The following is a 20,460-nucleotide window of genomic DNA, read 5'->3' on the forward strand; positions in this document are numbered from 1 at the left end:
TTGTACTGAAATACTTTGTGCTAAAACGGAGTCGAACTAATAAACCTGTGGGACACGTACAAATGCAGTTGCCTACATCCTAAATCCTCTAACGCACATAGCGCGAGAGCTTTTAATTCACATCTACAAATTTGTTGGAGTCTTAACGGAAATCCAACTCGATTTTAAACCTTTCGCTTATTTTACAAAATATCACCAATACAATTATAGACAAAGGGTTTTTTTTTATGACCATAGCTAAATGTTGGTCATTGTATATATTTTGTTTACTTCACATAACAGTAAGCAAGTAAATCATTAATCGATTTTCATTTAGAATCATCGATTGAATACCGGCAGGCGTCACTGGGACGTTCATCGATATATCGAAGCGTCGATGTTTTATTGTGCATCACTAGTATACATACACAAAATTTTATCTTGAATTTTTTGCAAGGAGAAATGGTGTACTTTACGAAATCAAATTTATTAAAAACAAAATTGTAAATATTCTTTATATTTATTACGCACTTATTAAAAAGTGGATGTGCATATTGACCTAGCGTGTGTTGTGTCGAGATTCGAGCGTGAAAAGAAAAGTGACTTCGATCTGGTTCTGACTGTGTGTGAATCTTGTGAGAGAGCGAGCGTTAAAAGGAAATATACAACATAAAATATTACGTGTGTGAGCTGTACTGAAAACATACATACATATATTGAAGGCATTACATCCTGTAGTGTTACTACTAACCCCTTATTAATAGTGTAAGAATTGTTGTATAACCCCATTTAGGAGGGCCTTATCGCAAACCAACATTTGTGACTACACGCATACATACATACATGTGTATGTGTAAGCAGAAATTGTACATGTGGTTGTAACATGTACTCATTCGTTAGCATTAACTGTGCGCATATGTATGTAGATATGAAAAAACGTGTAAAGTCGATATCATATTTCTTTACACATTCGTAAATACATATGTATGCAAACGAATAAAGAATTGCTTTTAAATATTGATTATGAAAATATATAAAACTTTTAGTTTCAAATTAAATCAAGGCTACAGAAAAAAATGTATCGGCAAGCCGATTATTAAATATCCTTGCAATTATATAGCAGATGTACATATTAATTGACACAATTTGATGGAAGCTAAATAAATATATTCCGCTGTGTTTGAAAAGATGCAGCCATTTATGGCAAGTGCTTAAAATCCCCGTCTAACGACTTGCCCTATGATTTATCACACACGCATACATACATAAGTACATGTGTATATAAATACATACATACATACATACATACATACATACATACATACATGTGATGTCCTCATTTACATGACACTGCAAGGGTATTCAAAGTAATATACATATATAATTTAGTACAGAAATCGTAGAAAGGCTTTTTTTTATTACCTGGAATGCGTTTCCTTATTATTTTTAGGTTATGATACTTAATATAATAATATTATCAACATAAATGCTTTTAAATATTAAATATATTTCATATATCCTGGAAATCTTCGAAAATGTGATCTAATAACTTAGATCAGTTTAGAACATATTTTTAGTGCAGTTTGGGGCTAAAGCTCGAATAGGGAAAATAGATTGAACATAGCTTGCAATAATTATGTAAAATTGGGAAAGTTATAATTTTATAAAATGAGATTTTATATTTTAAATTGCTGCAATTTTATGTCCACTATTATTAATAATTAACAATATTACTTAAAATTTTAATATTAATTTTATTTAAAAAAAGAAAAAAAAAAGAACCTTTTATTACTTGTTTAAAAGAGAGTCAATATAATTTATTGCATACTTTTTCCAATAATATACAAATGAACATATTTTAAATGTATTAAAAGTCAATTGTTTATGATTCGTGATACCAGACTTAATTTACGAAATTCACACAGTTTAGTTAAAAACTTGTCCAGATGTGAATTAATGGGATTTTGAATGTTTTTGATCAGTGTGCGTAAAGGAAAGGTCTGTGAGCTGTCTGTTTGGAAGATATGAAATACGAGTATGTGTTTATGAATGTGCATTTGTATATTTATATGTATTTGTGGATACGTGTGTCTGTACGAGTATGTGTATAAATATTAGTGTATGTACGTGAGTAAATATGTATTTTGCTTTTTTATTGAATGTTGAGATTGAGATTTTATATTAAATCGAAATGTCCACACAATTTCCAAGACAAGGTACAGAAGAAACTTTTCAAGCCGTAAACTAATATATTTTCCAAAATAATTTTTTTTTTTATATATATATAAAAGGGCACATTTTTCGAAATTCCCAATTGTTCATTTGAATACATTTTTCCTTTTGTTTTTTTTTGTTTTTTAAGAGATGGGAAAACAGTTTTGTCATTTTTACGAAATTAAAAACTAATGCGATATTCAATTTTGACACATAGAATAACAGAAACTTGGGAAATAAATGGAGTAGAATAGAATTTAAAGAAAATATCACAATTTTACCTTTCATACATACAAATTTCTTCTTTTTTTTTTTTTATGCAAAAAATGATATATTTAGGCACACAAATAGAAAGTTTTACATATATAAGTTTAGAAGACATGAAAATTATTTAAATCCAAAAAAACTTCAATATCATTTTAAAGAAGTCAAGGAAATTGAGTTTACTATTTTTATAGTATATTTAACTTTTTATATATATTATACACACACTGAATAGGCAAATGCAAGAACAATGTGTGAACAATATATTTGTCTGAGTGAGTGAATTTATTATTTTGTTCAAGGAAAGTTTGTAAAGAATGGGATTACATGTATATGAAGTATATATCAGAGTTGATTGAATGATGCCGTAGATAACAATTAAATAATATATATATGAAAGAATCATATAAATTATATGAAAAATCTTGTCAACCTTTTAGACTTTTGAGAAAAACGCAAAATGGATTTCGTACAAGTATCCGAGGAGGAGGGTGATGAACCTATCGAACTGCCTGCTGAAGAGGATGGAACATTGTTAATATCCACGCTACAGGCGCAATTTCCTGGTTCGTGTGGCCTCAAATACAGGAATATGGACTCGAAGGCTGTGCGCGGCGTTCGTTCAAATGAAGGCAGACTTTTTCCACCAAATGTTGACTCTGGTTGGGGGGAATACGTCTACTTTTGTGTGTTTCCAAAAGGTATTGAAATTAACAGAAGCTCTGCCGAACAGCTCGACAGTCCTTATCGCCCCATATTGCCTCCCATAGAGAACAAACGTAAGAGCGATGATAACTTGGAAAATTCAACGGCAAAAACAAAACGAATTGAAACCCGTTTGCGATGCACTGATTTGATTGTTTTGGGACTGGCTTGGAAAACTACCGAAGACAGCTTACGGGAGTACTTTGAGAGCTATGGCGAAGTGCTGATGGCGCAAATAAAAAAAGATGTCAAGTCGGGACAGTCAAAGGGATTCGGATTTGTACGTTTCGGTTCATATGAAGCACAAATGCGGGTTCTAGCAAATAGGCATCTGATCGATGGACGTTGGTGTGAAGTCAAAGTTCCAAATTCCAAGGTAATGCCAACTCATTTCAACTTAAACAGAAAACCTTATTGATATATCATCTTATATAATTTCCAGGGCATGGGTCATCAAGTGCCGTGTAAAGTATTTGTTGGTCGTTGCACAGAGGATATCAACTCAGATGATCTCCGCGAATACTTTTCAAAGTTTGGCGAAGTCACCGACGTTTTCATTCCCCGACCATTTCGGGCGTTTAGTTTTGTCACGTTTCTTGATCCCGATGTAGCACAATCTCTCTGTGGTGAAGATCATATAATTAAAGGTAAACAATACTTTATTCGTATGTTAAGCTTTGTGTAATAATCGTTTAATTCTCTTTTAGGGGTATCGGTTCACGTTTCCAATGCTGCCCCCAAGGCCGAGCAAAACCGGACCCATCAAGGCCAAAATTACAACTATAACTCTGGAAATAACTTTGGGATGCATTCGTACCATCCACAAGGGAACCACATGAACTCTGGCCGTAGCGGACATCATAGAGGTAATAATCAACACAATCTACACGGAGGTGATAACACTGCAATCGGCAATAGTCACAGCAACATGGGCAGTGGTGGCTACGGAATGGGTAGCAATAATAATTATGGTGGAAATTTGGGCGGGGGTTACACGAATAGTAGTAATCATAATAGTGGTGGCAATATGAACCGCCAAGATGCAGGTATTCCCTATAATAGGCAGAATAATTTTCATGGCATGAACCAGCCACACAATGGCAACGTAGGCAATAGCGGTTGGATGAACAGGGGACATTTGGACATGCCTAACCTACAAGCGTTAGGCATAAATTCGCAAGGATCCAGCTCTTCAAATCAAGGGCAAAACATGAACAACCCTTTAGGCGTCGGACTTAATTTAAACTCATTGCCGATGAACCCTGCTTTGGTTGCTGCTGCGTTGAATCAGTGGAGCCTTCTTGGCAATCAGCTGCAAAATCAAAACCAGGATCAGCAGGCAAGCCTTCTATACAATATGATTGTTTCAAACAAAAAACTCTTTCAGTTACTTCTCAGGGAGGCAACTTTTTATCGTGGATGGCTCAAAACAACGGAGGACATTCTAACTCTAACATGAACTCTGGAAGCCGCAAAGGACCAAATAATCCAAACAATTCCGGCTCTGGCAGTATGATCAAAGGTGATAATTCAGCTTCTAATGATCAGCAGGTAAGCGCATACCTGGTGGATCAATGTCAAGCAATACTTAATCAACAAAATATTTATTTTTCAGAATGGTAACTCCTGGTCAAATCAAAGCAGTGGCTCGCAAAACTCTGTGGACAAATCAAATTTTCTCTAAATAAATAACTAACTGTAAAGCTCTTACCAATATGGTACGATTAATATCGAATTAAATCAGTTTTAATTCAACAATTAAATTTTAATATTTGTGTTAATGTTTATAACTTTATCGGGGGTATGGAAAACTCTTTATCTACGGGGAAATGTGATATTTTCACGATAACATATTTTAAAGTTGAAGCAAAGAAAGTAAACAAAAAACTACGCTCAAAAATCTTGATCGTATATCGATAAACCGTCGAGTTTCATTGGTGAGCGATAATTTAAAAAAAGTGAACTCAAACTGATGCGGTTTGCAGGTCATTCCTCCTCACTTTAGTGGAGGTGCAGACCTTGCTTTAAAAGGTATAAAATTATTAGTTTCACATGCATAAACTTGCTAACTATAAAATGGCGCATGTATGTTTATGCGAAAATTTTAAATTCTAAGCGCATATACAAATAGTATTTAAACAAATGTTTAATTGTTTGAGAATAATTAGTGCTGTAATCCAATAAAAATAATTGAAAATATTCATCATAGCCGGCTAAAAGTTATCGAACAAGTTGTGCTTATACTTTTCTGTTTCATTCCGTTGTTCCGAATTGAATACAGAGATTTAACTATAACGGACATGCAAGTGATTTTCAGTGTGCTGTGAAAATTCCGAAGAAACGGTTCGGTGTCAGTGGACATGTAGAAGCAAATTACTTATTTGCGGTGTGCAGTGAAATTTCAAACAAACAGTCGAATATAAGCAGGAATGGATCAAACGATACAAAGCAAATATATTTCACAGCAATTGTTATATTTTATTGCTGGTCGTCGGTGCTGTCAACAATTTTCTTGCACGTTCCGAACGTCTGAGCACTCTGTACTTATAAATGCAGCGCGTGCGCTGGGTCTGCGATCACAGTTGGTTCTAAGTCATGGACAGGAATGTGTGAAGGTTTATAGGCAAACATGCAATCATTATTTGGAAGAGCCAAAATCGTTGACATTGGCGCCATCCAGTGTAATGAGTATGTTTACATTATTTGCACGCCTAAGCGTCGGGGGAAAGGATGATGATTGTGTGGCCAATCGCTGGACTATTCAAGCACCGTCGCATTATATGTCGCTTCCAGGTCTGATTCAATTAGATGCAAAGATCAGATCCAGCAAGCGCTTTACAAATGCTTTAAATAACTCGCGCGCCAACGAAATCCTTGATTCAATTAATGCTCATCGCGTGACCGTGTTCGATGGCAATCTTTCTTTGGATAAATCCATATTATTTCCGCTAATCATTTTAAAGGATTTCAACTCGCAGAATAAAAATGCTCGCATAATTTGTATCGAAGAAGAGGAAATTGTAGCGATGTATAATTGTGAGCGTTTCGCCGAATGCTTGGGCGAAAATATTGGAGAAACTGTAGGAATCCAGCTTCCACTGAACAATAATATTAGCTCTGGAACGCAAGCTGTCTACACGACTGCCCAATACTATCTACGAACTTTGTTTAACAAGAACTCCAACAATAAATTCAATAAAATTTCACATTTTGTTGTAAACGATGTACATCTGCACGCTCCATATACTGACATTTTGCTATATGAATTAAAGCAAGCATTATTTATGGAACAAAATCTGAGAATCATATTGCTATCGCAGGCAGGCGACTCAAAGCAATTTGTGAATTATTTTGGTGAAGGCTCAAATTTTCTTATAAAGACCTCAAATATGTTTAAGCTCAACATTTCATATTTGGAAGACATCCAGCAGAGCGTTGCCACGGAAATTATTGATAAAGGTCCGGAGGTTTACAAAAATCAACGACAAATGTTTAGAAATAAAAATCCGAGGAATATTCAGTTGGATAAATGTCTGCAGGCATACGAGGAAATTGGCACGGATGTGGCCATCCGTCCATTGCTCTACGCAATCAACTATGAACTGGTGCCAGTGGACTATCAGCATTCAGTTACTGGGAAGACAGCTCTCTATATATCTGCCCAACTGGGAATGGTGCATCATCTGCGATTGCTGCTGTTCATGGGTGCCAATCCAAATATCGTGAACGAATGCCATGAAAACGCTATAACTATTGCTGCTGCTAATGGACATAACGAGTGCCTTGATATTCTTAACAATTTCTGTCTCCATGGATACGTTGCGAAGAACGCAAAGCCGCAATTTGTAGATTACGATATGATAGTGGACTTAATATATCTCATATATGCTAAACGCCGCTTTTCACCTGGTAAGATTTATTTTTAAATATTTAATTTATTAAGGTAGAAAGTAATACAAAATATATTGACATTGAAATTATGTTGATTGTTTTTCATACTCTTCCGGATGCAATCTCAACAAGATTAATCCATTTCTTAAACTATCGATAGGCTCTATTCCAATTAGAGTTTAAATAATTCCATGCAATTTTTTATAAAATTTAATCAGCTTTCATTGAGGAATAATATATTATATATTAGTCATGTTTCTATTCTATTCATTGGCAATAGTGGAAAATACATAAGATCTATGGCAACCAACTAAAATTCACCATGACTTAAAAAATCAACTCAACTCTTTTAAAGCTCCACCAATAAGATTTATTAAAAGCACGAGTGGTTCACTTTGAGAACATGTACTATTGGTCCATCTCTATGTGCGTATCGATATTTTCGGCATTGCTATTAGAATATTGTTTTTAACCAAAACGACATTTAAGAGCTGTATTGTTTAATAAAAATGAATACCAATTTGGAAAGCAATAAAGGGAAAGTGATTCCCGCAACCAAGCGGCCAGATGGCACTTGGCGCAAGGCACGACGAGTAAAAGACGGATACGTACCACAGGAAGAAGTGCCACTGTACGAAAGCAAGGGCAAACAATTTATTGCCCAAAGGCAAACGGGCGTCCCGCCAGGCATGTGCCCAATTTTAGCCGCGGAGATGAAAAAGGTGCGCGAGAAGAAGGAGAAGGCTAATGAGAAAAAAGTGGAGAAGCAACAAATAACTAAAGCTGCTGCCAAACAAACAACAAACTCAAAAACGCCCAACACTACGAATAATATTAATAATGAATCTCCCAAGGATTCGGAATTATCTAAATTAACGAAAACTTTGGATAAGAACCTTACAATTGCCGAAGACCCTGAGGTGGATTTAGCGAAACAAATAAAAAAATTGAAAAAGAAAATCAGGGAAATTGAGCAAATAGAGAGTAAAATTCAATCAGGCGATTCCAGCAAACTTGACAAAGATCAACTGGAAAAGGTTAAAAAGAAGCCGCAAATCTTAAATCAACTAAAAGCCCTTGAGGAGAATTCCATTGCCATACAACATACATAGTTCGCATTGTCTGTCTCGTGTCTGTTAAATAGTTTTAATGATTGTAATTTAACAGTAATCTACTATATGCAGCATACATCTGTTTTAAAAATGTGTGTGTTTCCGTTTGAACTGTTCAATTTTTTGATACGATTAGCGACAAGAAGAAAAGTGTTTTATTATTTTAAATTATTTTATAAATAAAAGTGAAACGATGCAGTTGAAATTGCTTTGTGTATTACTTATTTTCATCAATATTATTATTTATATTTTATTTTTACAGGAAACATATTGATCATATTGCCGACTTATTATCATTTAGTTAAACTCAACTATATGCTGTTGAGTAATTTTTTAACAGGAAATTTGCAAGAGTTTTCCATTTTCTTGCTGCACAAGGACATGGACAAAGAGTATTTGCACTCTCTGACAAAATCTCAAACAAAGACATGCAAAATTGTCTTGGCTACAGATATAGTCGAATCAATGCCGATTCCAATAACATTTCAATATCTAATAGATACAGCATGCCAGATGAAGCCAATATATGATGGGATCAGCAATAGCACTGAGGAGCGTTATGAATGGGCAGCAAGAGATAGTCTTTTGAGAAGACAATTGTTACTTGATAACGGCATCGATAAAGGTTGGTAACACAACCAGATTACGAAGATTCCGTTATTTCATAATTATTATATAATTGCAGCTTTTAGTGAAAAATATTGTTTTCGTCTAATGTCAAGAGAAATCTTCGAAACGCTGAACGAGTTTAGCCAACCGCCGATGCAGACAATGCAATTGGACAAAATATGCTTGACTGCCAAGCTATTGTGTCCCACTGTATGTATTAGTGAATATTTGGCATATACTATTGCGCCGCCTCCCCCCTTAAGTGTCCACCAAACTGTGGCGTTCCTGAAGAAGATTGAAGTATTGGAAGAATCGGAGGCTGCGACGCTGCTTGGCTGTCGTTTGATAGATTTACCCGTCTCTTGTCAACTGGGCAGAACTTTAGTCTTTGGCATTTTACTGCAATGTTTGGATCCGATATTGACCATTGTCAGCTCGCTGTGCACAGCAGATCCATTGAGTCTGCCCTTCAGCGATGACATTGACTCCAAGTGGAATAAATTTACAATTTATATACAGAATTGTATCAAAGAAGAGCGTGCTCGTTTGGCAGAGGGTCATTTATCAGATCACATAATCTTTGTACATCTTTTCCAAGAATGGCAAGCAAACTTCCAAAATGAAAATTTGTCCCTGTGCCTAACCGACGAATATGATTTCGTGCGCAATGGCCTTATGGAGCAGGTGAACCTGAAGCGCATCAAAATTATTAACTCCTTGCGAGCTTCCCATTTGATACACAGCAATGGCCAACTCTGTTTTCAAAGCATTAACATGCAATCGAAGAATTGGCCTATGGTTAAAGCTGCTCTGACCGGCGGCATGTATCCCGATATTTGTGCTGTGGATCAGAAGCGTAATACTCTGCATTCTTGTCAGTCAGCAAATGTTTATTTGCATTCGAATTCGATTTTTCGCAAGTTTTTAGAACCATTTAAAACAACTGCCCATTGGCTCGTCTGCACGAAGCAAAAAAATATTATCAGATATGCAACTGCTGTGAGTCCATTGGCTGTGGCTATGTTTTCGGGTAGGTATACCAAATGATCTATATGTTTAATTTAATATTGCTCGATCTTTTCAGGCTCCGAAAACTTGAGTTATAGCCATAGTGCTGAGGTTTTATCGCCAGCTAAAGGGGACGTTAACTTTTTCATAGACGAATGGATCTGGTTGATCGTATCGAAATTTGATTTTGATCTTGTAATGAAAATACGTCAGGAGTTCTTCAAAGCCTATCAATATTTTCTAAGATATTGCTGCGCATTGGACAAATGGCGAAATGCCTCTACAGATCCGTTGAAGGTTTTACTCTTCGAAACGTTAACTAAAATATTGGAAATTGAAGACGATGCTGCTGGATTTCTGCACTGTTCCAGCTTTGGGCTTCGACCGACTTTCAAATTACCCTATCACTATTTGCTGAGGATTAATTCACACTTCACCTGGCAGCAAACAACATGTGATTCCAATAATATGCATCGTATGGAGAAGCATTACTTTTTGTTCTATATAAATGACACACCAGGAAGTTTTTATAGGGAAAGCAATGCATCCTATATTGAAAGTGTCCTTGGCAAGTTTGTAAGGCCAATTGAAACATCTACTAGATACATTTTTGTTGTTTTGTATTCGAAAAATCCGGATGTTGTATTAAGCATTTGTCGAGTTCAGATACAAAATGATATATTTGTGTTAAAGGAATATTTCCGAAATAAAATTGCATCAAGAGAAATTCTGTAAGTATAAGAAAATTTAAATCACATTTGCATAACCCTGAAGCCCATATGTTGTTGTACATTGTAACCCTGCGCAGTGGCTAATGGGTATTTTAGTCGGGCACTGCCGACTAGAGAATTTTACGGTACCCATTCAAACTGAGTATGCCTTTAATCGTATTTATCTCCTTTATAGGCAAGCCTGCGCATCCTTAAATTTAGCCGCTCCCACTTTTGGTGGCTTCCATGCATTGACTATTTTAGAAAAGAAAGTTGGAAATTTAATTATGGATTTATTTGCATTTCGACACCATTGGATACACACACATAACAATTAACATTAATTTTACAATCAGTTAGTACTATTGGCGTTCAGCTAGTTGAAAGCGTTTTAAGTATTGATTCAAGACAAGAATCAAACAGAAAATCACTTTGGATAAATTATGTTACTTAATCATAGTTACGGATAGTACAACTACAATAACTATGTATTACTATTATTATTATAAGATTGAAATTGAAATTATTACATATGTAATCTCATTTAGAAACTTAATTGTGTATAACTTGCAGACATGAATGTATAGGAAAATGCATTATCATTTCATTTGTAATCAGTTGGATTTTTTTTTTGTTTTTCAATACAATACAAAATCATATTCTTTTTATAATACATTTGGTTTATATATATATATGCATATGTATATATATATATATATATATATATATATATATATATATATATATATTCGAGATTGGAAGTACATGTAAATGGTAATGTAGATTTACAAACTATATAAATTGATATATTTAATGGCACCCACAGGACTTAACGATCATGTTTCTATATTTTTTCAAATTCACATTCTCATCGTTCAGGTGATAGAGTACAGGTAATGCGCCCAATCGTGTCGGCGCACAGCAAGGCTTGGGTACTCGCTTCGGCTCGATCAGATGGACCAGAGTTTGGACGATCGCATGATTCGTGGCGTTCATATGCGCATTAAGTGGAAAATTGCATTCGCCGCTGCAGTAAAAGGCACCGTAGCCATCTGGCGCAATGATCCAATCGTGCCAGCCCAGATCCTTGAAGTCAATATAAAGTGTTTGCATCTGACAGCTGCGTGTATTCTCAACGATATTTTCCGCAAATGGATTCATCGGCTCCGATTTGCTCTTCTTGCGCTGATGCAATGTGCTGCGTTTGGTACGCCTTTGCGCATTGTGCGAGGCTGTGGCCTTGATCAGTTCGGGGCCCCGGAAAAATCCAATCATAAACGGTTGATTCTCATCGTCCACCTTGATCTTGCGATGAATCAAGCCAATGTCATCCAATTTAATTTCACGATCTGGCTTATTCAGAGCGTGTGCTCCGATATAGATCCCATGATTCTCATTCGCATTGGTGCGCCAATCATGCAACGCTTCTGTGACATTCAGCTCCAGCCAGCCAACATAATCGCCCGTTGTGTTCACCGAGGAAAGCGGCTCTAATGTATTCTCTGACGATCCGCTGGATCGGATCATGTAGACGGTAACTGTAAATTGTTTATTAGTCGTCATCCATTTGCCTTCGTTTGAATTCTGATAGATGCGCAGTTCGGACATCATTAGGTAATTATCATTGGGTATATTGCTGACATCGAACCAGAGACGACGTCCATGCTCGTGCCGCATCTCTTCCACATTGTGATTGCGTTTGTTTAAGAATGTCATTATAATATCACTTTCATCAATTGCACGCTTATCGAGATCAGTTATAAAATTCTGCTCATTTTCATTTAGATCTCGCTTGGAGCGACTGTGTTCGTTGCTACTTTGAATTGTGAGTCCTTCTTCAGCGGTAATGCGATTATAAACATCAAGTAAAAACTTTGGAGCCGATTTTCTTAGGGACAGCCCATGGTTGCGATGATGCATGGGACGATCGGCTATTCCCAGGAACTCCAATATTTCATAGGATACATCCAGCTTGTCATCGTCGGTTAGCACACGTTGCATTACCGTCTGATCTTTACCATTATCGACATATATTCCAGATTGTGTCGATTCGGCTTGAGGCGCAATAAAAATAATGAATATTACTGTGAAAAGCGTTGGTAAAACGCCAATTGATGGTGTCATCGTGTTTTGCACAGTAAGTCTTTTGTTTTAAGCTGCCAGCAATGTAGACTGTTTCTTCGATTATTCTATAGTGATCTTTTCTATTAGTATACTTTTAAATGTGTACATTAAAAATACATACACACTAGTATTAGATTCGTTGTATGTATCTTAATCCCATGGATGCATTTTTTTAGTTAGCTATTTGCAAACAAGTTGGCAGGACTGCCACTACGATCGCCAGTGTGTTGCAATTGCGGAACTTGTTAACTAGCTCGTTTTATCTAAAGGTTCGTAAGCCGTGACTTTTTTACAAGTTTTACAGTTTCAAATAAAATAAAATATGAACATATTTAAATAAATTTGCTTAGCAAAACAACTGTCAAATTTATAATTTATATTAATAATAATAAAAAATAAACTAGTTAAATCGGCTGCAAAAAATCAGCAAAATTAAGAGGTAACATGGTATTAATTTCATATGGTAATATTATTTATTTTTCATATATTGTTTATTAAATTAAAAATACCTGTGTTCATACAAATTTTTTAATTAATAAAAAACGTGGCTTGTTAGGAATTTTCTCTTTTAATTTATTCAAATGAAATTGTTATCGTGTAAAACTTTTGTATTATCGATAATTTTTTAGTATTTTCGGCATCAGCTGATTGCTCATCAGCAAAGTACTCAAATAGTTGGCTGCTCATTCTGGAAGAGAAAGAGTCAGTAACAGTTCGTTGAGTGCATGCGTAATATACGAACGAGTCTTATTTAAGTGAGTAGTTACATAGTGTTTTCTTTTTTGTTAAATATATATATTGGCATATTTACGCACTTTGTTGTTGAAAAGATTCCACAAGTGTCAAACAGAAATGATTTATTTAATCTCAAATACTGTGTTGTATCAAATACATATTTATTATAAATAGATGTTTCGATGATTACTAATATAATTATTGACTAGATACTATGTATAAAAATAATTTATATATGTGTATGTAGTTCATATATATATATATATACAACGTATTTCCGTAGTTTGTTATTAAACCAGTTTTGCGGCATTGCATAGAAATGTGAATTGTGGTATCAGAGATACTTTCGTTTTAGAAAAAATGTTGACAACATTCCCACACATACATACATATGTATGTTTGTACAAACATACATATATAAATGAATAGACCAATAAAAGCGAATTAAATATATCTATTTATTTGTTTGTATGTCGATCAAGAAACGTTCAAGCTCATCTGTTCTAAAATGAACAAAAATTGTTACACACGTGCAAACATATGTATGTATGTGGCTAGATGTATTTGGATATGTATATGATGTCACCATTAAATTGTATATGTATGTATTTGGATATGAGTGTTTTTTATATGAATGAAGAATTAGAAAATAAATATGTTTACGTGTGGTTTAGCAAGGCATCAAAAGGGGTATGTCAATGGTATGCGATTGTATAGTATTCATATTTGAAGAATAACGGGTATTTGTCTCTCTGAAATTTAAAATCAGTTGGATTTTAAAACAAGGCCTGAAATAAAAAAAAGGTATAAAATGATATCAATTCATTGATTTTTTTTTTTTAATTTGATTGAAATAATAACAAATAAAAAATAAAAAATTATTCAAAAGTTTTAATGAGTTCAAAATAATTATTGCATTAAATATTTTTTATTATATATTATTAAAAATAACTAGAATATTTCAGTAGGTAATATCCATATATCGAATTCCTTCACATATTCCATAAATAATTAATTCTATCAATAATAAAAAATACATAAACAAGAAATACCAGTTATCTTTCGATTTCGCCAAGTTTTATAAACAATTGCAAAGATAACAAATGAATGCTAGATTTCAGTAAGCCCAAAATAAATATTTATATTTGCATTTAAAAAATAAAAAAACATGTCATGGGAACTTAATTTGCTCTATAATTTGACTAGTCTAACATTCTGGTCCAAGCCCTTTTATATTCATTATTAAAGATTATTTTCATAGTGTTTCTGTTGCGAATGCTTTGAGAATGACTCTGACTATTAAGTAAGTCTCATTGCGTGACTTCATAGAATAATAATATGTATATATGTATAATTCCTGAGTTAATACTGACAAATAATTACCACTGGGATAATTTAAAACTTGTCCCAAGCTGTTCATTTGCTAAAGAAAATTAAGTAAATATCTAAGAGCAGTAAGAAATGCAACTATAAAAATATATAATAAAACAAATTTTATTCAGAACAGTATTGAGAGTGCTATAGTTAAGAACAGTCAGATATAGCAAACATAGTCAGAACTATACAGTATATTTATAACTGTTGCTTAAGCCATAGTCCACTAAATACTACCCGGAATTTCCTCTATATCACATAGTGAATTTAATTGACGTCAATTATTATTTATAAATAAAAATAATTAAAGAAAAATGGTCATACCTATAGGTATTACATCAAACTTACAATTATTATCATTTATTTTATATACATTCATTCAAAATTCTTTTGAAATAAACTTGTACTTTTACTGTTCAGGTTCTCATTCCAAGATGGATGAACTCAAAGGATTTTTTAAACAGGCCGGGCAGGAGTTTCTCAATGCCGCTGGCCAAGCAGCAATGGGCGCGGCCAAGGAAGTCGTTGGCTCCGTCATAAACGAAATCTTTGTCAAAAAGGAAGCGGAGACAAAGCGAATTCTGCCAAGCATTAAGAACATGCGTGTGGTGAGTGATAAATTAACTGCAATGCATGAGCTACTATAACTATATCTACATATTTTGTGCTCTATATACCTATATACTCTTAGACATTCATATCATTTATACACTTCTAACATTTCTGTCAATTAACCATAAAAAAATCAATAAAATTTAAAATATAGCGTCCATTGAATAGTGCACCTATGCCTATATTTTATGGTAATGTAAGTAAGGCTAATAAATTATCTAAAATACTATCTGTGTGTTTGTTCGTGCTTTTTAATTGCAATTGTATCTAGCCTTAAGTTGTCTAAACACATGTCTATTAATTATTAGTAAAGTTCATTAACATTTTTATTAGCTAAACTTCACTTTTACACAATGTTTCATTTATATATACATATGTACTTATATTGATATTAAGACTGTCAAATAAAATAGTTATAGATTTGGTGGATTTTAAATCACTTTTAAATCGATTAAGCGGTTAGCTTACTTTATGTGTGTTCTATATAATAATAAGATATGAATAACCTATTTATGAAAATTAACAAAGTTTCAAAAGAGCCCGTACAGGAACCTGTAACAGAACTATATAAACAATTAAGAAATTGACAGGTATATTTTTTAACAAGTTTGTGTGTTACGGATGTTGATAAATCTCAGGAGCGTGTCTTCAGTAATTTTTTTTTTTAATATTGGATCTCTCTTTAAAAATATGTTGTTGATGTATTGTTAATATTTGGTATATTGTAAAAATATGTAAAATATAAAACAATATATATGTACCTCTAAATGTATTCTCTATATATATTTTATATATACAAAAAATGTTTAAAAAATAATTTCATTCAATTATCCTCAGACAAAAATTCACCAGAGTCCACTAAAAAAATCCTCCAAAATCAATTATATTAACAATCACATATTTTTCTAGCTGGGAGAAACACAATCGAATCTCGGTCCCTACTCGGAGGTGCAGGATTATGAAACTATATTGAATAGCTGCTTGACGAGCGGATCGCTGTTTGAGGATCCACTGTTTCCGGCTAGCAATGAGTCGCTTATGTTCTCACGTCGTCCCGACCGCTATATAGAATGGCTGCGTCCCCATGTAAGTTCTAACTGTTAAACAATTAAAGAGAACAAATATTAATAATTAATTTACAAATCCAGGAAATCGTTGAAAATCCGCAATTCTTTGTAGAAGGCTATTCTCGATTTGATGTGCAACAGGGCGAACTTGGCGATTGCTGGCTACTGGCTGCCACTGCAAATTTGACATCTGAATCATCCTTGTTCTTCCGTGTAATACCACCAGAACAGAGTTTTCAAGAAAACTATGCTGGAATATTTCATTTTCGCTTCTGGCAATACGGTAATACATATTATTAGATAGATAAATTACTGATATATCTCTTCTAAACCCCTTTAATTATTATTAGACTTGATCACAATATAAAAATTTTTTTTAGTTTAAGTATATAGAGAATCTGAAAATAATAACTTTTTATGTACATATAATCAGGTAAATGGGTTGATGTAATTATTGATGATCGTTTGCCAACGTATCGAGGAGAGTTACTCTATATGCATTCGGCCGAGAAAAATGAATTCTGGAGTGCACTTTTGGAGAAAGCATATGCCAAGTATGTAAATGAATCGAAAAAGCATTATATACTACTAACTTGTGTGAACTTAGACTGCATGGATCGTATGAAGCGCTTAAGGGTGGCACCACATGCGAAGCGATGGAAGATTTCACAGGAGGTGTCAGTGAATGGTTTGACCTCAAAGAGGCACCACCAAATTTGTTTACTATACTCCAAAAAGCAGCTGAACGTAACTCCATGATGGGTTGTTCAATTGAAGCAGATCCCAATGTGCTGGAAGCTGAAACGCCCCAAGGATTGATTAGAGGACATGCTTACTCTATTACTAAGGTGCTGTAGTTATTATTTATTTTTAGCGTACATATTTACTTATTGGTGTGCATATATAAATGTCTGCAGGTTTGCCTCATTGATATTGTGACACCGAATCGACAAGGAAAGATTCCAATGATTCGCATGCGGAATCCTTGGGGAAATGAAGCAGAGTGGAACGGTCCATGGAGCGATAGCTCGCCTGAATGGCGTTATATACCTGAGGAACAGAAGCAGGAAATCGGCCTCAACTTCGATAGAGATGGAGAATTTTGGATGACATTCCAAGATTTCTTAACCCATTTTGATCGTGTTGAGCTTTGCAATTTATCGCCAGAGTCTTTCTCAAAGACATCTGACGATCAGCACAGTGGTAAACGCAAGTGGGAGATGTCAATGTACGAGGGTGAATGGACACCTGGCGTCACAGCAGGTGGCTGCAGAAATTTCTTAGATACATTTTGGCATAATCCTCAATATATCATTACCCTGGTGGATCCCGATGAGCAGGACGAGGACGGCAACTGCACAGTTATTGTTGCGCTAATGCAAAAGAATCGTAGATCCAAACGCAATATGGGAATGGAGTGCCTTACAATTGGTTTTGCTATTTACAGCCTAACTGAACGTGATTTGGAAAACCGTCCACAGGGAATTAATTTCTTCAAGTATAAGTCCTCCGTGGGACGATCGCCTCACTTTATTAACACTCGAGAGGTATGTTGATGATAAATAGAGAATATCTAAACGCATTGACTTAACTCCCTTAATAGGTATGCGCTCGATTTAATCTACCTCCGGGTCACTATCTCATTGTGCCCTCAACTTTTGATCCGAACGAGGAAGGAGAGTTTATCATTCGCGTCTTCTCCGAAACTAAAAATAATATGGAGTGCGTATACAATGCAAATGAAGAAGAGTTTGTATATTAGATGTAATTCGGCAGCAGATTTATTTTTCCAATCAGTCTAATTAATGCGAAATGCAATTTTCAAGGGGTATGCGGGGTATGTGATTGATTATGTATTTATTTAATAATCTGTATGCATGTGTATTGTTCGATCGTAAATTTGTATAGTTGTCGGAGAAAATAATTGCGGGAGGTCTAATGCCAATTGGAATGAGCTCGAAATATGTAGTAAAACCCCTTTCTTAACAATGTCTAAAACAAATTTAAAGTATTAAATTTCTAGAATCCGAAATTCCTTCCTTGGAGTATTATTTTAGTGCATTTTGCTATATCTCTATCTTAACCATCTGCTAAATGCTCAGCTAACCTATATAGAAATATTATGTATTTATTTATTAAGCTCTAACCATTTATTTTTAATTTAAAATATTTAGTATTTTATTGCAAAGACTTTCAAGAAATACAATTTTCTATGATCCAAGAAATCTCTAGTTGTTGAAAAGACATTGAGAAGTTACAATTGTTGCTTGTATTTTATCTATAGCTATTCTTTGATTACAAATGTAAATAACCTTCGAATAAATCAATTGTGCAATACAAGTCTATCTTTATTGTTTTAATTAAAATAAAACATTTTCATTTGCATCAATCAAATTAGATTTATATTTGTAGAGTATATCGATAAATTTAGTTAATATTTTCAATCAACAGTGAATTTTTTTTTTGTGTCTTTCATTTACATTGATTTATCTATACCTTCAAGATATAAAGTACCATTGTAAAATTATTATAATAATTTCGAAAATCATTCTACTTCAATTCTCATCAATCATGTCAATTTTTCACTTCTGTATAGAGAAAATGATGATCACGTTGGTTACGGCGACGATTCGAATAAGGTAAGTCAATATAATTATATATAATAAAATAGTAAACTAATGAATCTAATCTTTAATAAAAGGTTGTGCCAGGTTTTCCAACACCAAAGCCCGTCGATCCCCAAAAAGAAGGCTTGCGCAGATTATTTGACAGCATAGCTGGTAAGGATATGGAAGTGGATTGGATGGAGCTAAAACGAATATTAGATCATTCGATGCGCGATGGTAAGTTGATTCGGCAATAAAAGTTATATAGTGAACTTATTTTGAATACTTTTGTATTGTAGATTTACCAAAGGCTGTTGTCTATAACCGACAGACAGCTTATAATGCATTTGAAACGCAGGCAGGCACTCAGGACGAAATGCCTGGAGATGCCTGTGGCCTACTATCCTTAATATGTGGACCATTCCTTAAAGGTACTCCGTTTGAGGAACAGCTGGGCGGAAATGATCAGTCTAACAAAAGACTGATCGAAGAGAGCCCAACAGGTAATACATATATATATACTACTATGTTATAAATTATATAGATTACAAAATACTCATATTTATGATATGATATATAAAGAATAACTGAATAACACGATTTTAACATTTTTACATTTCTTATTCCAAATTACAGCCATTGTCGATGAGACACATGGCTTTTCCAAAGATGTTTGCCGCTCGATGGTGGCGATGTTGGATGCAGATAAGTCTGGTAAACTGGGCTTTGAGGAGTTTGAGGCTTTGCTTTCGGATATTGCCAAATGGAAGGCTATATTCAAAACATACGACACTGAGAATTCGGGCAGAATTTCAGGCTTTCAGCTACGCGAAGCGCTTAACTCAGCGGGCTACCACTTGAACAATCGCGTTCTAAATGCCTTGGGCCATCGATATGGATCGAGAGATGGCAAGATCGCATTTGATGATTTCCTCATTTGTGCAGTGAAAATAAAAACTTATATTGGTAATTCAAAATTTATTATATATATAAATAACTCTAATATATTTCATATTTTTTCATTTCAGAAATATTCAAAGAAAGAGATACGGAAAAGAACGAAACTGCAACGTTTACGTTGGAAGAATGGATAGAACAGACAATTTACTCATAGAAAATCTATCAGCAGCTCTATTTAAATATACCTTTTAATACAAGTCTCCTCAATATTATATATTTCAAATCAGTGGAAAAAGTTTTCAAATGTCTTTTACTCTGTTTAGTTTAAAGCGTAAATTGTAAATCTCTATGTCTAATCTCAAATTGCCTTTATTGAATTAAAAGCGTTAAATCAAAATTTGATCAAACATGTAATTTTGGTCGTAAGCATTTTATTCTTGTAATTTCTCTATCGAATTGTTGTGCTTACTCTCTAGCTAACTTTGTTCAAACTTCTAATACTCTTAAGTTGGACGGCTTAATATATTCTAAAATAATCCATTGATACTAA

General features: G+C 34.2%; 5 protein-coding genes across 12 annotated transcripts; 4 read left to right on the forward strand and 1 right to left on the reverse strand.

The window, feature by feature from the left end:
- Positions 1-338: 338 nt before the first annotated feature.
- Positions 339-4,925, forward strand: TBPH (TAR DNA-binding protein-43 homolog). Of its 7 annotated transcripts, none has more exons than XM_018009523.2 (7): positions 375-744; positions 2,898-3,158; positions 3,228-3,538; positions 3,605-3,809; positions 3,870-4,501; positions 4,561-4,713; positions 4,778-4,925. In XM_018009523.2, the coding sequence occupies exons 2-7, from the start codon at positions 2,918-2,920 to the stop codon at positions 4,844-4,846; spliced, it is 1,611 nt and encodes a 536-aa protein (XP_017865012.1). In that variant the 5' UTR covers positions 375-744; positions 2,898-2,917; the 3' UTR covers positions 4,847-4,925. The 7 variants fall into 7 exon arrangements, with proteins under 7 accessions (XP_089326686.1, XP_017865011.1, XP_017865009.1 ...); XM_089470562.1 differs by having other exon boundaries at positions 4,561-4,684; XM_089470560.1 differs by having other exon boundaries at positions 339-482; positions 2,898-3,538.
- Positions 4,926-5,049: 124 nt separating this feature from the next.
- bgcn (benign gonial cell neoplasm) lies at positions 5,050-11,249 on the forward strand. The gene is made up of 5 exons (XM_018009565.2): positions 5,050-7,071; positions 8,428-8,790; positions 8,851-9,804; positions 9,859-10,513; positions 10,689-11,249. The coding sequence occupies exons 1-5, from the start codon at positions 5,592-5,594 to the stop codon at positions 10,828-10,830; spliced, it is 3,594 nt and encodes a 1,197-aa protein (XP_017865054.1). The 5' UTR covers positions 5,050-5,591; the 3' UTR covers positions 10,831-11,249.
- On the forward strand, positions 7,448-8,370 carry Pym (partner of Y14 and mago). Its single transcript, XM_018009552.2, has one exon. It carries the CDS (start codon positions 7,563-7,565, stop codon positions 8,163-8,165), a length of 603 nt encoding a protein of 200 aa, XP_017865041.1. The 5' UTR covers positions 7,448-7,562; the 3' UTR covers positions 8,166-8,370.
- On the reverse strand, positions 10,773-12,915 carry gbb (TGF-beta family member glass bottom boat). Its single transcript, XM_089470563.1, has 2 exons — positions 12,738-12,915; positions 10,773-12,681 (listed from the first exon to the last, which is right to left on the reverse strand). The coding sequence occupies exon 2, from the start codon at positions 12,614-12,616 to the stop codon at positions 11,303-11,305; it is 1,314 nt and encodes a 437-aa protein (XP_089326689.1). The 5' UTR covers positions 12,617-12,681; positions 12,738-12,915; the 3' UTR covers positions 10,773-11,302.
- A 319-nt stretch (positions 12,916-13,234) lies between these two features.
- CalpA (calpain A) lies at positions 13,235-20,324 on the forward strand. 2 transcript variants are annotated; one of them, XM_018009515.2, is made up of 13 exons: positions 13,235-13,371; positions 15,146-15,333; positions 16,247-16,423; positions 16,486-16,687; positions 16,838-16,958; positions 17,012-17,252; positions 17,322-17,951; positions 18,008-18,126; positions 19,001-19,043; positions 19,106-19,247; positions 19,310-19,513; positions 19,647-19,976; positions 20,039-20,324. In XM_018009515.2, exons 2-13 carry the CDS (start codon positions 15,160-15,162, stop codon positions 20,122-20,124), a joined length of 2,469 nt encoding a protein of 822 aa, XP_017865004.1. In that variant the 5' UTR covers positions 13,235-13,371; positions 15,146-15,159; the 3' UTR covers positions 20,125-20,324. The 2 variants fall into 2 exon arrangements, 1 of the variants encoding a protein (XP_017865004.1); XR_016270355.1 differs by lacking the exons at positions 13,235-13,371; positions 19,310-19,513; positions 19,647-19,976; positions 20,039-20,324 and having other exon boundaries at positions 18,008-18,241; positions 19,106-19,203.
- Positions 20,325-20,460: the final 136 nt, after the last annotated feature.

Source organism: Drosophila arizonae, chromosome 5 (genome assembly GCF_054131065.1).
Source record: "Drosophila arizonae isolate 15081-1271.41 chromosome 5, UAZ_ARI_1.0, whole genome shotgun sequence".
Taxonomy (NCBI): Eukaryota; Metazoa; Arthropoda; class Insecta; order Diptera; family Drosophilidae; genus Drosophila; species Drosophila arizonae.